This window comes from Mucor velutinosus (genome assembly GCF_035048745.1).
Source record: "Mucor velutinosus strain NIH1002 chromosome Unknown tig00000093, whole genome shotgun sequence".
NCBI lineage: Eukaryota > Fungi > Mucoromycota > Mucoromycetes > Mucorales > Mucoraceae > Mucor > Mucor velutinosus.
In genome coordinates, this window is record NW_027041907.1 from 210,381 (window position 1) to 224,288 (window position 13,908).

General features: G+C 38.3%; 4 protein-coding genes across 4 annotated transcripts; 3 read left to right on the forward strand and 1 right to left on the reverse strand.

Annotated features, from left to right (window-relative positions):
* Positions 1-231: 231 nt before the first annotated feature.
* On the forward strand, positions 232-1,320 carry ATC70_001812 (uncharacterized protein; the record flags this gene model as incomplete). The annotated part of the gene is made up of 2 exons (XM_064821204.1): positions 232-1,167; positions 1,234-1,320. The coding sequence occupies 2 exons, from the start codon at positions 232-234 to the stop codon at positions 1,318-1,320; spliced, it is 1,023 nt and encodes a 340-aa protein (XP_064680890.1).
* A 675-nt stretch (positions 1,321-1,995) lies between these two features.
* On the forward strand, positions 1,996-3,045 carry XDJ1 (DnaJ-like protein xdj1; the record flags this gene model as incomplete). The annotated part of the gene is made up of 7 exons (XM_064821205.1): positions 1,996-2,061; positions 2,122-2,133; positions 2,191-2,242; positions 2,298-2,525; positions 2,579-2,709; positions 2,771-2,899; positions 2,956-3,045. 7 exons carry the CDS (start codon positions 1,996-1,998, stop codon positions 3,043-3,045), a joined length of 708 nt encoding a protein of 235 aa, XP_064680891.1.
* Positions 3,046-4,935: 1,890 nt separating this feature from the next.
* On the forward strand, positions 4,936-6,771 carry IMP4 (snoRNA-binding rRNA-processing protein imp4; the record flags this gene model as incomplete). Its single annotated transcript, XM_064821206.1, has 4 exons — positions 4,936-5,719; positions 5,780-5,881; positions 5,932-6,471; positions 6,527-6,771. 4 exons carry the CDS (start codon positions 4,936-4,938, stop codon positions 6,769-6,771), a joined length of 1,671 nt encoding a protein of 556 aa, XP_064680892.1.
* Positions 6,772-9,611: 2,840 nt separating this feature from the next.
* Positions 9,612-12,986, reverse strand: ATC70_001815 (uncharacterized protein; the record flags this gene model as incomplete). The annotated part of the gene is made up of 13 exons (XM_064821207.1): positions 9,612-9,989; positions 10,052-10,209; positions 10,269-10,370; positions 10,436-10,680; positions 10,739-10,988; positions 11,041-11,178; positions 11,233-11,359; positions 11,421-11,529; positions 11,600-11,763; positions 11,838-12,029; positions 12,086-12,205; positions 12,273-12,499; positions 12,560-12,986. The coding sequence occupies 13 exons, from the start codon at positions 12,984-12,986 to the stop codon at positions 9,612-9,614; spliced, it is 2,637 nt and encodes an 878-aa protein (XP_064680893.1).
* Positions 12,987-13,908: the final 922 nt, after the last annotated feature.

Genomic DNA, 13,908 nt, shown 5'->3' on the forward strand with positions numbered 1-13,908 from the left:
CTATTATGATCTTTTTTTGATTTGAACCCCCCCCCCCACCTCCTTCTCCTCAACATTCCCAATTCATTCAAAACCGAATAATTAGTATTTTACAGATCACATAGAAATCATTGTTTATAAAAAGGATGATCGCTTTGATTTATTTAACTGCATTTCTTTCTTTCTTTTCCTTTTTTTTTTTTTTTTTTTTAAAAAAAAACAAAGAATAGACATCAACATTGAAGCACCAGTATGTCACAGTTAGATAATTGCCGTATCCGGAAGTCATCGGGAACAAATCCGAATCAATATGAAGACAACAGCAGCAGCAAAAACTTTAGCCCAAACTTTTACAATCCTTTCGAAGTCAAGCACAGAAGACGCACTTCTCGCACTCAATTCAAAATTCTAGAAAAGGCATTTAGCAGCAACCCAAAGCCCAACAGTAAGATCAGACAGGGTTTGGCTGAGAGTCTGTCAATGACACCTCGAGGTGTGCAAGTGTGGTTTCAAAACAGGAGAGCAAAGGAAAAGCAAGTGAGCAATCATGTCAAAAAAGAAGCCTCTCATCCGCCCAAGCAGCAACATTTGAACTATGCGCCAATTACACTGTCTGCTTCCAACATGGTTCATAGCAGATCACAATCGTCATCGTCTTCATCTACAAACAAGCCTTGGATCAGCGACAATTCAACTGTAAATGATGAAGAAGAGGAACTCACAACCATCAATACTCCACCAAATAATCAATCTTCCCAGATCCCGTTGGAAGGAGATACTGAATGGTGGCTAAGTCATGCTGGTAATACGGCACCTTTCATCCATCACCAGACCACAGCGGCAGCAGCAGTGACTAAAGCTGATCCTGTTACTACAACCATGTCTTCTGCTGACAGCGCTGTTAATTTGAATGCATGGCCAGCTACCAGTACTTACTTTAGTCAGTCATTTTTGCCAATGACAGATATTCATAGTATGGCAAGTCATGATTGCACCATGAGATCTGTGCCTAATAACAGCAATGTCGTTGATTGGATCCAATCCACACAAGTGATGAATGACAACTTGATTTTGGATGATATGCTGAATGACAGTAGCAGCAAAAACTTCAACATGTCTCACAAACGATACTCTTATCCTCTGTCAATGCCACTTCAACAGGACGAGACATATTGGACCGGGCAGCAGGTAATCTTCATCAGCTTATGCTGTGCAAACATGGGCTAATTTTTTTTTTTTTTTTTTTTTTGATAGATTATGCGTCGCCTTTCCGAACCTAGTCAAGAGACATCCGAGCTTGAACTGATGGACCCCTATAACAACACTAACATTCAGCAATGATAATGTGAATATCATCTTATATGCTTCACCCCTTACTTTTTTTTTTTAACAGACAATATGCCACTTTTGATGAATCTCCTTTAACGCAAACTTTATTTCTTATACTTTCTTTATATACATGCTTATGCTACTTCATTTGCCACAAGCCCCGGCCGGGTCCTTCAACTATGTGTATTCTCAATTTTACCGAGCATCTATTCTGTCCCCTTTATTTTTATTTTTTTTTTTTTTAGTATGATGTGCTGTAATTATTCTTTCTGAACTGTGTATTGCATAGCTATATGCAGTGTACTCTGTCTCTCTCTTATTATTTCTCTGCTTTTAATTGAATACATTTGAATAAAGTGAAATATATAATCATCGAGTTGTGATATGACGTATTTCAATGTCAAGAATCCACAAAAAGGGTACAAGTTGCATCCATGGAACACATTTAGGAGTTACATGCTATACTAAGAAGTCCTTCTCCTTATCCCTTTTACAATAACTGAAGAAACCAAGTCTAAATCAATATTTCAGCTGTAGATGCTGTTTAACATTGGACTGTATACTCAGTTGATTTTGGTTTTCATGCAATATACCTATTTGATGTGGTACCAACTCCAAAAAAAAAGAGTCAAATAATACGCTTGCGTGTTCCAACGAGCACCTAGTTTCCTTTTCATTTCATCCAAAATGAGCATTTCAAACGACACCAAAAAGCAACAACTTCGATGGATCCCCCTTGAGTCCAATCCTGAGGTAAGCGGTTCCCTCCTCGCATCTGAATATGTCAATTGAAGTATCGCGCCATCAATATAGATATTAAACAAGGTAGACGTTGCGCAGTACGTAAGACGCCTCTATCTAGACTAATTTATGCCATCATAGATGATTCATAATCATGGCGTTGATTGCAAATGGGGGTTTATAGACATTTATGGTATGTAAAACGCATGACTTGTGTACAAGACAGACTATTCTCATTTGTTCAACAGGATTTGACGATGATGCATTGGCTGTGATCCCACGACCTGCCACAGCCATCATCTTCTTGTTCCCAGGAAGTCCAGCATATGATGAATTCCGGGCAAAAGATGAAGCACGTCTTGCGTTGAACAAGCAAGCCATCAGTGACAATGTCATTCATTTCAAACAAACAATCGAAAATGCATGTGGTATGATTGCACTGTTGCATAGCTTGTCAAATAATCGCCAGATCAACGGTTTGTTTCGTCTCCTTAAAAAAGCTCCTCTTTTATAATCATAAAATACGTAGGCGATGGATTGTTTAAACGTATCTTTGATGCAACTCGCGAAATGACATATGATAAACGTGGTGAATATTTGGAGTCTTGCTCCGAATTGGCAAACCTTCATCATGAAAGCGCTTGCTCTGGTCAGAGTTATGTGAGTTTTTTCGAGTGTTACCTTTCCCTTTTAGTAGACTGAAGCAATTTGAATCATGTAGACTCCAGATATTGCTGATCCTTGCTCAAATCACTACATTAGCTTTGTAGAAGTAGATGGAGAAGTTTATGAATTGGATGGTGGTAGACCGCTTCCTGTGAATCACGGAAAGTGTAATGATTTTATACAGGTAATCATAGAGCTATGAAAGTGTAGTGATAGTATATTCAATTTGTTTGATGATAGGACACTGCCAAAATCATGCAATCATTCATCGAAAGGGACCCAGAATTCAATGAATATAGCGCAATTGCACTTGCTAAATTGAAGGAATAGGTACTGAATAGTAGCTGTAACCACTGTTTTAAGCGTCAATTTTTGCTGATATCAATAATAAAAAAGGCTAGTATTACTGAACCCCGTAAGGTCCAATATAGCAAGCACCCTTTTCAATTATGATAAGCATTTGAGTGATTGACTCAAACTATATGAATGAGCTACAAGGTATCCACACAGTTTTCATATCATATGAAAATTGACCGCTCCTTCTCTTCTCTTAAGGTAAAAAGCAAACTTTTGATGCCTTTTCGGTGGAACTGTGCTTAGAATGGTTCCTTGATTTCAGGATTGAGTATTCAATTCTATTTGAATCGTGACAAGAGTTTACATAGTAGCTAATTGAATGTTATGATTCATTTCGCATGTTTTATCAATTGTATCGCAAGACAATTAGTGAGGAAAACGCAGCTCAAATGCGCTCAGATTTTGTTGTATCAGGGACTCTAAGGACTAAGAAGGGGAAAATCAGAGTGCATTTGAGCTGCGTTTTCTCGCGTTCAAGGCCGTGTTAGATGGTCAGAATAGCACCAAACAATTGCTCTCATCTGGCAGCTACTTATTGCCACTATTGCTCAACTTTTTGAGGTCCAAAAAAACAAGGACAAAATTCGACCAAAAAGCGACCTGTTGCGTACCACACTGTACTCAAAAAGAGTTACATGTTACATTAAACAAAGTGCGCAAATTTAACTATTACAGAGTTCAATCAGATTTCCCCCAACATCATGGATTTTTAGTCCAATGGAAACGTTGTTCATTTCAACCCATGAATACCTTTCTCGCCTACATTCATTTACACCTCTGCCCACTTTTATATACATCTCTGCCCACTTTAAGATACATCTCTGCCTACATTTAAATATATCCCTGCCTACTTTTATATAAATCTCTGCCTACGTTTATATAAATCTCTGCCTACGTTTATATATATCTCTGCCTACGTTTATATATATCTCTGCCTACGTTTATATATATCTCTGCCTATTATCAAATACACCACTGCCTATATTTATATATACCTTTGTCTACATTTATATATACCTTTGCCCATATCTAAATACTTCTCTGCCTACTTTCTGCCCACTTTCATTAACATCTCTGCCTACTTTCATTAACATCTCTGCCTACGTTTATATATATCTCTGCCTACGTTTATATAAATCTCTGCCTACGTTTATATATATCTCTGCCTATTATCAAATACACCACTGCCTATATTTATATATACCTTTGTCTACATTTATATATACCTTTGCCCATATCTAAATACTTCTCTGCCTACTTTCTGCCCACTTTCATTAACATCTCTGCCTACATTTAAAGACATCTCCGCCTACTTTCATATGCATCTCTGCCAACTTTCATATATGCCTCTGCCCACATTTAGATACATCTCTGCCCACTTTTCTGTGTGCCTCTGCCAACTGTCATATATGCCTATGCCTACATTTATTATGGCTTCGTTGTATTATTCGTCAAAGTAGCTGCTTAGTACAGTGATTGTCGGCATTTAAGCTGCACTTCTTAAATAAGCATAGGTTTTTTGCCATTCAGAACCTAGTTGATAATTAATGTTGGACAAAAGCGATGTTACGCAACTGTGGAACAACTCAAATTCTTATAGAACATTTTCAAGGAGAATGACGAGGTGTTGTCTGTTTATCATAAGGGAGAAGCACAAACGGGTTTGTACCATTTTTGAAATCTTCGCATGCTTCTATTTATGAATTGATCTCGCTTCATGCATGCGTTGTTAAAGCTGTGGATCATATTTTCTGTTGATAAGCCGTTGCAATTATACAGTTCTCGTTAAGAGCAAGCCATCTTTATAAATACATTTGAGATTTTCTTTGCTTTTGTTCTTTCTTTCTTTCTTTATACATTAAAATGAGTAAATTGATTAAAAACTATTTTGGCGCCTTAGAAGGAGAGATGGATTACGCGAGCCAGCAGACTGGTCGTGGTTCCGATGATGAATCAATCATTGAACAAGATGCTGGGGACGTTTGGAGTGATAACAGCGACGGCACTCGCCTAACTGTAGAGCCTGAAGATGAAGATGAAGATGAAGACGCAGATGAAGACAAAGATGAAGACGAAGATGAGGATGAAGACAAACACAGTCATACTGAGTCGTTCTTCATGTATGGAAGTGATGATGAAATCTTATTAAGACCATTATTCCAAAAAGTGGATCTCTTGATAAATGATTTCGCTGAAACAAATGCAGCCTTCACCAAAGACCAAGTGAAGCGATACCTTGGAGCACATGTGTGCTACGAGCATCACACAAAATTCATTGGAGAGTTCAAGCCTCCCCAAGCAATCAAGACAAAGCTCAGTGGCTGGAGTATGTATCAGAAGGAACATACTCAGGGCAAAAAAATTCTGAAATCAGAGCGCAAAGCCCATTTGCAGCAACTTGGAGCCCAATGGAAGGCGCTTAGTGCAGAGCAGCAACGGCCATACAAACTAGAGGCAGAGGAAGAGAAGAAGCGGTCCTCGAACATTGACATGTTGGCCAAGTACAAGTCTTTTGATAGACATTGGAAACAATTTCGCAGAAGTGCAGATTTCTTCAGAGAGAATTATCGCACACATTTGATGATTTACCGAGCAACTGACACCATTTATGATAAACTCTACGTACCATTGTATCAGCCAAATTCTGGTACAGTAAATCATTTTTTACGGTCGGTTATAAGGACATTCGTTAACATGTATGTCATAGATGAATCAAAAGAAGCCTTTAAACAAATCGATGAAACGCTGCCATCGATGAGTATCATCGGTTTTCTGGAAAGAGAGATGCGAAAAACTCGTATTACCCCAGGTATGTATTACACTGGTTTTTCAATGTCTAAAATTGATAATTTTTGGCAGGTAATACGAAGGCTCCCCATGCTGCTCACACTCCCCATGCTGCCCACGCTGCCCACACTCCTCACGCTGCCCATGCTGCTCACACTCCCCATGCTGCCCACGCTGCCCACACTCCTCACGCTGCCCACGCTGCCCTCACTCCCCTCGCTGCCCATGCTGCCCTCACTCCCCACACTCCCCACACTGCTACTCGCAGGTATCCCAAAATCCTGAAGGACTCTGATGACGATTATGACTCTGATGGCTCGTTCCAGGATGGTGATGATTCACGAGAGGATAATGAAGCACGAGGTTCTCAAAAAAGGCCTGCTGCAGCAATTTCAACACTGGACGATACACCAACGATCGCTGGATATTTTGCAGCTATTGCGCCTGTTCCTTCGAACTTTTCTTCCAAATCATCGAATGCTCTACTGGCTGCCTTTGATCCGAGCAATAATGCCATTTCAGCTGACCTTGTTCAAAAATCAAACAAGAAGCTTCGTGGAAGCAAAGAGCAAGATATCAAAGATTTACGAGTCGTAGCCAAAGATGCCTGGTGTGAGTATCGCACATCTAACCAATCCATGTAATTCATTTCTAATAATTTTTATAGCAAAGGCAATTGGCTTGTCTGACGAAAAAAAAGTGGCTCCTAGTTGGAAGAAGGTGTTTACGAAAACTAAATATCGTGATGGTCATGTGTATGGTCTCGTTGGATGGCCAGAGGACTTGCCATACCCAAAAACAAACCGCAAGGGCAAAGTTGATCATGATATTGAGGGTTTATCTACTGATGATGCAAAGAGGGTTTTAAAAGGCTTTCGCGATGGTGTTATTGACTTTAAAAGGCTCAATTGATGTGGTTTGCGTGTAATGGTCATTTGTAGTTGAAGTTGTATATCGAGTGTCGCCATCTTTATTTTGTTAATTGAATAAATGCTTTACAAAGACAGTTGATTAGCTTGGATGTAGTTTTGTATATGTGTTTATAAAGTGGTAAAAAGACGTAAATTCGAAAAAAAAGGGGGATTGTTAATTTAATATTGCGTGTATCTATATATACTTTGGGCCAGCACTCCTTTAATAAATGTTGCACAGATTATTAAAATGTATCACCTTGCTGATCAAAAGTGAGGCTTTCTTCAATAATTGCAGTCAACTGTTTTCATCTTTTTTATCAACGCTTCATTTCCAATTTACTTTTGATTGATCAAGATACATCATAAAATCAGTAGAGCAGCATTGCCATCCCATTTCATCATCCTCTTGCTGTCTAGCATTCAATTTCGGCGGTGTTGTATGGTCACGATATACGATTATTTGGTATGAGCTTTACCTAAAGCATAATGCGAATTTTGAAGTCAATCAACAAATAGACCACAACGTATAGATATTTTGATAGTCGCTGGAGGAGCTGGCACTTGAAAAACAGATCATACACAATATAGAATTGAACCTTGATCAAGATTGACGCATCTACAAAAGGGATTTCGTACTCGAGTACTTGTTCCGTGTGTTACACTTTTTAGTGTAAACAGATTGCTGATTTTATTAGCTTTATCCATTCCACGTACAGTATCAAGAGGATTTCATTGGACTTCTGGGGCGAACACAAAATGAAGCATGGGAATTATAGGCATTGCAGTCAAAATACCCTCTGGAATTCGTCATTTTCATGTTCGTTCCTAAATTTCATCATTCGATTTCAACAAAAGATTGAACTCAAGAGAGGGTTGTCTAATAAGACGAATAAAAAACTCTTCTGAGACGAAAGCTTGCCACTTTAAATCAAGCTATATGTGGTTGAACAAGAGTAAGTATGAGTCTTCCTTCAAAATATATACAACGAAAGCCGAGACAAGGGTATAACATCACAAACAGTGTCACCACTACCGTCTATATGACAGATATTACTATATTGCTTTATTAGCCAATTTATGGACCCTGCTACGACAATTCCATTGACTATACAGGTTGTTCAGTGTTTGAGACCATTAATCATTAAAAACTCAAGAAGCGCGTCGAAACCAAGTGCTGAATTTTGCTCTATTACTACATTATACAAAGACATAGATTCCCGTCAGCAAAATATACATGATACAAATTGCAAAAGCTGATTAACGCACAAAGGAGAAATTCAAGTATGGACAAGGCAATATTTCAAAAAGGACATTTCAAGCCTCAAAGTAAACCATCGCTGAATTACAGTATGGCAAAAACGGTGCTCACACAGAGCTTTTCTACTAGCAGTATGCTATATACAATAAATTATTGTGCCATTCATCATACACGAGACTAGTGGTAGCTTAACTTGACAAAGTACGAATGACTTTTGACTCATGACAAAGCAAGCGTGAATGCCTCTATGACTATGATTGCTACCTCAATTATATGACTATAGCCCACTTTGATCAGTTGTACTGAGAGCAATAGCAGCTAGGTACAAGTACTAAAAATATTTGTGTATGCAATAAAAGAACGTACCTTTATTGTTAAGAGGTGATAGTCAGGAGGAAGTGGAGGAAGAAGAGCTAAAGATAAAACCACTAGCTTGAATTGATTTGCTTTATCAGTGTATTGATATGACTAGGAAGCAAATGCATTCAGTTATTGGAATATGAGGATGTCAACTATGAAACGGTTTTCATACATCACAGTAGCTTTTTCATAATAGCGTTATAAATAATATATAATTGTACGTCAAATTATCTGCGAAATAGAAAACAAACGGAAGCACCTAGCAGCAAAAGTAATGTCAATGACGAGGTTCAGTTATAATACAACAGTGCTCTGTAATTCATAATCATATGTTGAATATATCTTGTTAGATAGCGTTAGTCACTGTTGAGGCATAAAACAACAACAGCCGTTCGCTGTCGTTACAGTACTTGTTCTTAATCAAACGCGATGAATGACACACGTGGCAAATGTATTCAATACTAGAAATGTTATTTCAAATAAAGAGAATCGTTGGAAACAGCTAATATTATTAATTCAATGATTTTATAGCAAAGTACAAAGCAAACAAGAAAACTTAGCATTACAGTAAGGTACCACATAGAAGCTTTCTGTGACAAAGTGTACTCACTACATTAATATATTATATGATCCAGTTCAACAAATACGCCATTTAAAAGCTTTTTACCATTTTATTGCTGTATTATTGATATGATTTAATACGATGCTATGTTGGGCTGACTGTATTAAAGATGATTCAGAAGATTCATAGTTTATTATTAGCTTATCGTTAGTTTAAGTCAATATGATCACTGTTTCTACATTTCTGATACATCGGAAATACCTTTGAGAAGCTAAAAATATTAGATTTATGATACTTTTACAAGAATACAATTAGTTTTGTATACATGTAAAGCTAGTAGACAATCAAGTTGATTCACATCACGTGAGTAGTAGTACAAAATATTGTAATAACTATAGTATTACCTAGAATTTTTGAAATTTCTTAAATTTTTGCTTTGCGAAATGGTAACTTTTTGTCGACGGAACAGACAAGATTACGAGTTCAAGTCCCTGCGTTCTCTTTTTTAGAGAAAATTGCCATTATTAGTGTTTGTAGCAACGTTCATTTAATTCAGGGATAATTTGATACAGGAACATATATGTTGAGATTTTTTCATACGATAAAGTTTTACTAGATAATATATATATATAAAATAAAAAAATAGGCACTTGATGCTTTATGATCCTTCCTCAATGTCTTGAAATGTGAGTAGAATTTCGTCTTCTGGGTTTGGCTCACCGCCTTCACCAGGATCTGCATCGTTTGGATCACCGGCGTCAACCACATCATCCTCAATGTTGTCGAAAATTTCATTCCCGTCATCGCTAAGATCCACCTCAGGAAAAATAACGACATTGTTTAGCAAGTCAGAGGCATCTCTGCTTGCAAGCAATACCGGAGGTTTGGATCTTGAAATATTTTTCAACAGTGACTTGGCACTGCGTTGACGGCGAGCAACGTCCAGAACTCTCATTCTGACAAAATGATTGTTCTGTTTTCCCCTCAACGATGACAACTCACTTTCGTAGTTGCCAAGAACCCTCTTTGCTTCACCCTTCATCGAAAAGTATCATTAGTATACATGCTTCTTATGCTATTGAGTTTACTCGAGCCTACTATCAAAATAGAAATTTCTTCGACGTTTCTTTTCAATATATGCCAGTTGTTCAAAGGGGTGGGCAAATCCAGACCATTTTCGGCAGCATACAGTCTGATCCGTTCCACTTCTTTTCCGACTGTCTTCTTCTTTCTTCTGTCGATCTCTGCCTGCGTACCTTCATACCATTATACACTAAGATATTGCTCTCGCTTGCGATTCAAAATTATAACTCACTGTATGAGGTTTCTACAAATTTGTTGATCATCGAAATGATCGCCTCTGCTTTCTTCTTCAATATTTCAAGCGACAAAATAACTCTGGCCGCCTTTGCAGTGCCTATCATTTGGGTTAGAGTTCAATCTAAGGGAAGTTTTCGTTCTCACAAAAGGCCAAGCCATTACCAAATGAGCCAGGTTGAGATATCTTGTGCTCTTTCATCAGAATTGCAAACAAGAGGTGTTTTACAAATGTATTCATTACATTGTATCGAACTTCAATGATCCGTTCTCGATGTTCTTGCAAGGCTGGATCATCTAGGCTGTTGATCATCGCATACCCATACACAGATTGTAATTGCTTGATTTGATCGACCAAAAAATTGTTTCTATTGATATCTTTCTTGGTAGTGATTTCAATTTTTCTTCCACTACATTTTAAAAATGGTTCAACAGTAATATTCCTCTATGCACATGTTTAAAAGTTACCTTTCATCTCTCAAGTCATTCAACAGCAAATATTCAACGGTTAATTTTAGGTAGTAAGAATACCTACTGACATGGGTTTCTTGTTCTGCCTTATCTATAAGGATTTGCACACCGGCAGGAGTTGCTGGAATCATCACGATCTCTACATGCTCACTCCACTGTTCTTCCAGTGCAAAAAATTTCTCATTTGTAATGTTGAGCTCGCTCACCTTCTTCATTGCATTGGTGTACTTTTTTAAGATTTGTCCCGCTGTTATAAATAGATTAGTAAGACAACAATATGAAAGCTATGTATAGCTTACGAATTTCCAACATTTTGTTCTGTCTAAAATGATATACGACATCTGTTAACAATGATTTGCGGTTGAATTTGCTCATCTGTCTGATCATGGAAATGAAGCGATTTGCTGTGCTCCAGAAGCGCTCTACACCTTCGCCATCTGATTATTGAGTCAGTATTTTGTTCTCCACTTTTATTGTTCATGCTTATTTACCGGTATTGCCACTGCCATTGACAACTCGTGGATGGTGTTGGACTTGACAATGCATGCTATGGGCATAGGCGTGGAACACTGTCACGAGATATAAAGGAGCCCTCTCCTTTAGCCCTGGTATACACGACTAATAGTTCGTTCTTGTGTTGGAATCGATGTATGCAGTCTCTGAATATGTATATGCCTACCTCTAATTTGCCCTTACACAAGCAAATAATGTCATACATAATTAGTAGTTTCTGAGAGTTACCCAATAAACTCATAAGATGACTGATAGCCGCAAGTGCGTACTTACGCCTGTTACAATCATTTAGGGGAATCAGAAAGTTGTTAGTCTTTTTTTTTAGCATTACCAAGATCTACTTACCCTTCGCCATTATAAATATCGTATAATCGAATAGGCACGCCATGTCTTGCACAATTCATAGAAAAAACTCCTTCTTCGTCAAAACGGTTACTCACCTTTCGATTTTTCTCTGAGCCAGCTTTGAACGTAGGGTTGTTGATGTTGTCTAGTTCTTCAAGACCACACTTGATGAAAATGTGATTAGTATGCACCATCAAGTACAAACATTTTAGTGCATCTATATTGTCAATATGCTTACCAGCTCTTCTTTCGCATCATCTTTTTCATTAGCAAACTTTTCAACTTCACCTTCGACTTCCCACAGCTGTGCAATGTCGTAGCTTGTTGAAAAGATACTAGGATAGAGATCTACATCATTTCGGTTTCGCTTGTTCATCTTTCTTTTTAATTGGAAGTTGCCATCCATTACAACTCCAACGGTATCACCATCCTAAAAGAAAGCCTGAATCAGTTTTTGCTAACGAGATGCCTTGCAACGCAACTCACAAAACACGCATGACAGTACAAAGAGTGGTTGACCAGTCGTAAATCATCCAAGGCATGGCTCTTCAAATTTCGATATATTACTTGTAGTGTGTTGAACAAGCCGTTATTCAAATTTTTAAACTAAAGAGAAAAGAGAACGGCGAGATATTGAGATAAACAGCACAATGGTCTGCAGCATTTAACTTACGTCGTTTTCACCATAGTTACTCAACAAGAGATTATCAACATTCTGCGTCTTCACGAATGCATAATTTGTAATGCTTCCATGTAGCTTCAAGCTCATCAGTTTTTCAAAGACGGCGAAATGGACCGCAGCTTTTGGTTGAATTGTGCTGCTTGGCAACATTTGCATCAATACCAATTTCTTTAGGATTGGTTGATGCATACAATAATCAACTTTGATTTTTTGATGGTCTGCAAATCAAGTGTCAGTTTAGCTTGTGTAATATTTGGAGTTTCACTAAATTTACTTACTGTGTAGCATATAACAATATACCTCCAATGTTTTCTTATTGCTGCAGTCGCATTGATATGTGCTTTTCAATTGATTTGGGACTTTGAGGGTAGGGTCAGCATGGCCATGAATCTCGTGAGATTCAAGATACCACTTCTTGAGCGAGACACTTTCTTGAGCCCAAAAGTCTTTTCTAATTCTCCTTTGTTTTTTTTGTCTGAAAATGGTTGTGAAACCATAACGCTGGTTAGAAGGCTCTATGTAGTCGAAGCCATGGTCGATGCTGTCATCGTCAAAATGAAATGCTCCGTTTGCATGGACAAGTTGTTTAGTGTTGTCGTTCAGCGAAGCATTAGGCTGGGTTACAGCTTGCCTATTCCGTTTCTCCAGCTCATTGATGTACTTGATGGCTTTCGCATGTGCAGTCTTTGCGCTCTTCTTCATCATCTGAGACTTTGTTATAGAGCGGCTACGTTGTTTGCGTGCTTTTTGTTTTTTTTCTTCAAGGCTATCTCCTCTGCATTCGTTGGCATTTTCTTGATAACCTTTTTGTTTGATTCCTTGTTTGCCTCTTCTTCAGTGGCTTTCTTGGCTCTCTTAGCAATTTTATAAGCTGCGTCGTTTTTCAACATTTGATGAATAGCGGACGAAAATAGAAAAGTGATGCTGGCTTCCTTATAAAGAGTATTTGGTGAGTCGACTCGATTGTTCCACAACCTACACAGTTACACAGTTGGGGAAGATGTTTGTGCTCTTTTCTAAACACCAATTTGCTGAATTACATACCAGCAGATGAAAGTGCTTTGCGTTGACTGCAATCAGAAATTTGTATTTGATGCGTGCTCATCAAAATTATTTGCAATGTTTTGAGGAGGTTGCGCATCAAATGCTTTCGCAAAAGAAACTACTGATAAAAACTGCCAATAGCATGCTTGAAACTATTGTTACAAAAATAATGCAGCGTAGAGAATGAAGCTAGGATTAGATAGGCAGGCAGGGCAATATAGTTAAGGGAAGAAGCTTCTGCATCAGTCGAAAGAGAAAGCTAAACCAAGCGCAACTAGTAGCGTGGGGGTACAAGTGAGTTGTGGAAGGCATGATAGCCTACTGGGATCAAATGATATTTAGAAGGTATTCCCCAATGATTGCGATCAATAAACAATTGGCAGCAAGGTATAGTAGAGGGCAGAACGCATTATAGGCAGCCATGTATAGGCAGCTAGGTATAGGCAGCTAGGTATAGGCAGCTAGGTTTAGGCAGCTAGGTATAGGCAGCTAGGTTTAGGCAGCTAGGTATAGGCAGCTAGGAATAGGCAGCTAGGTATAGGCAGCTAGGAATAGGCAGCCATGTATAGGCAGCCATGTATAG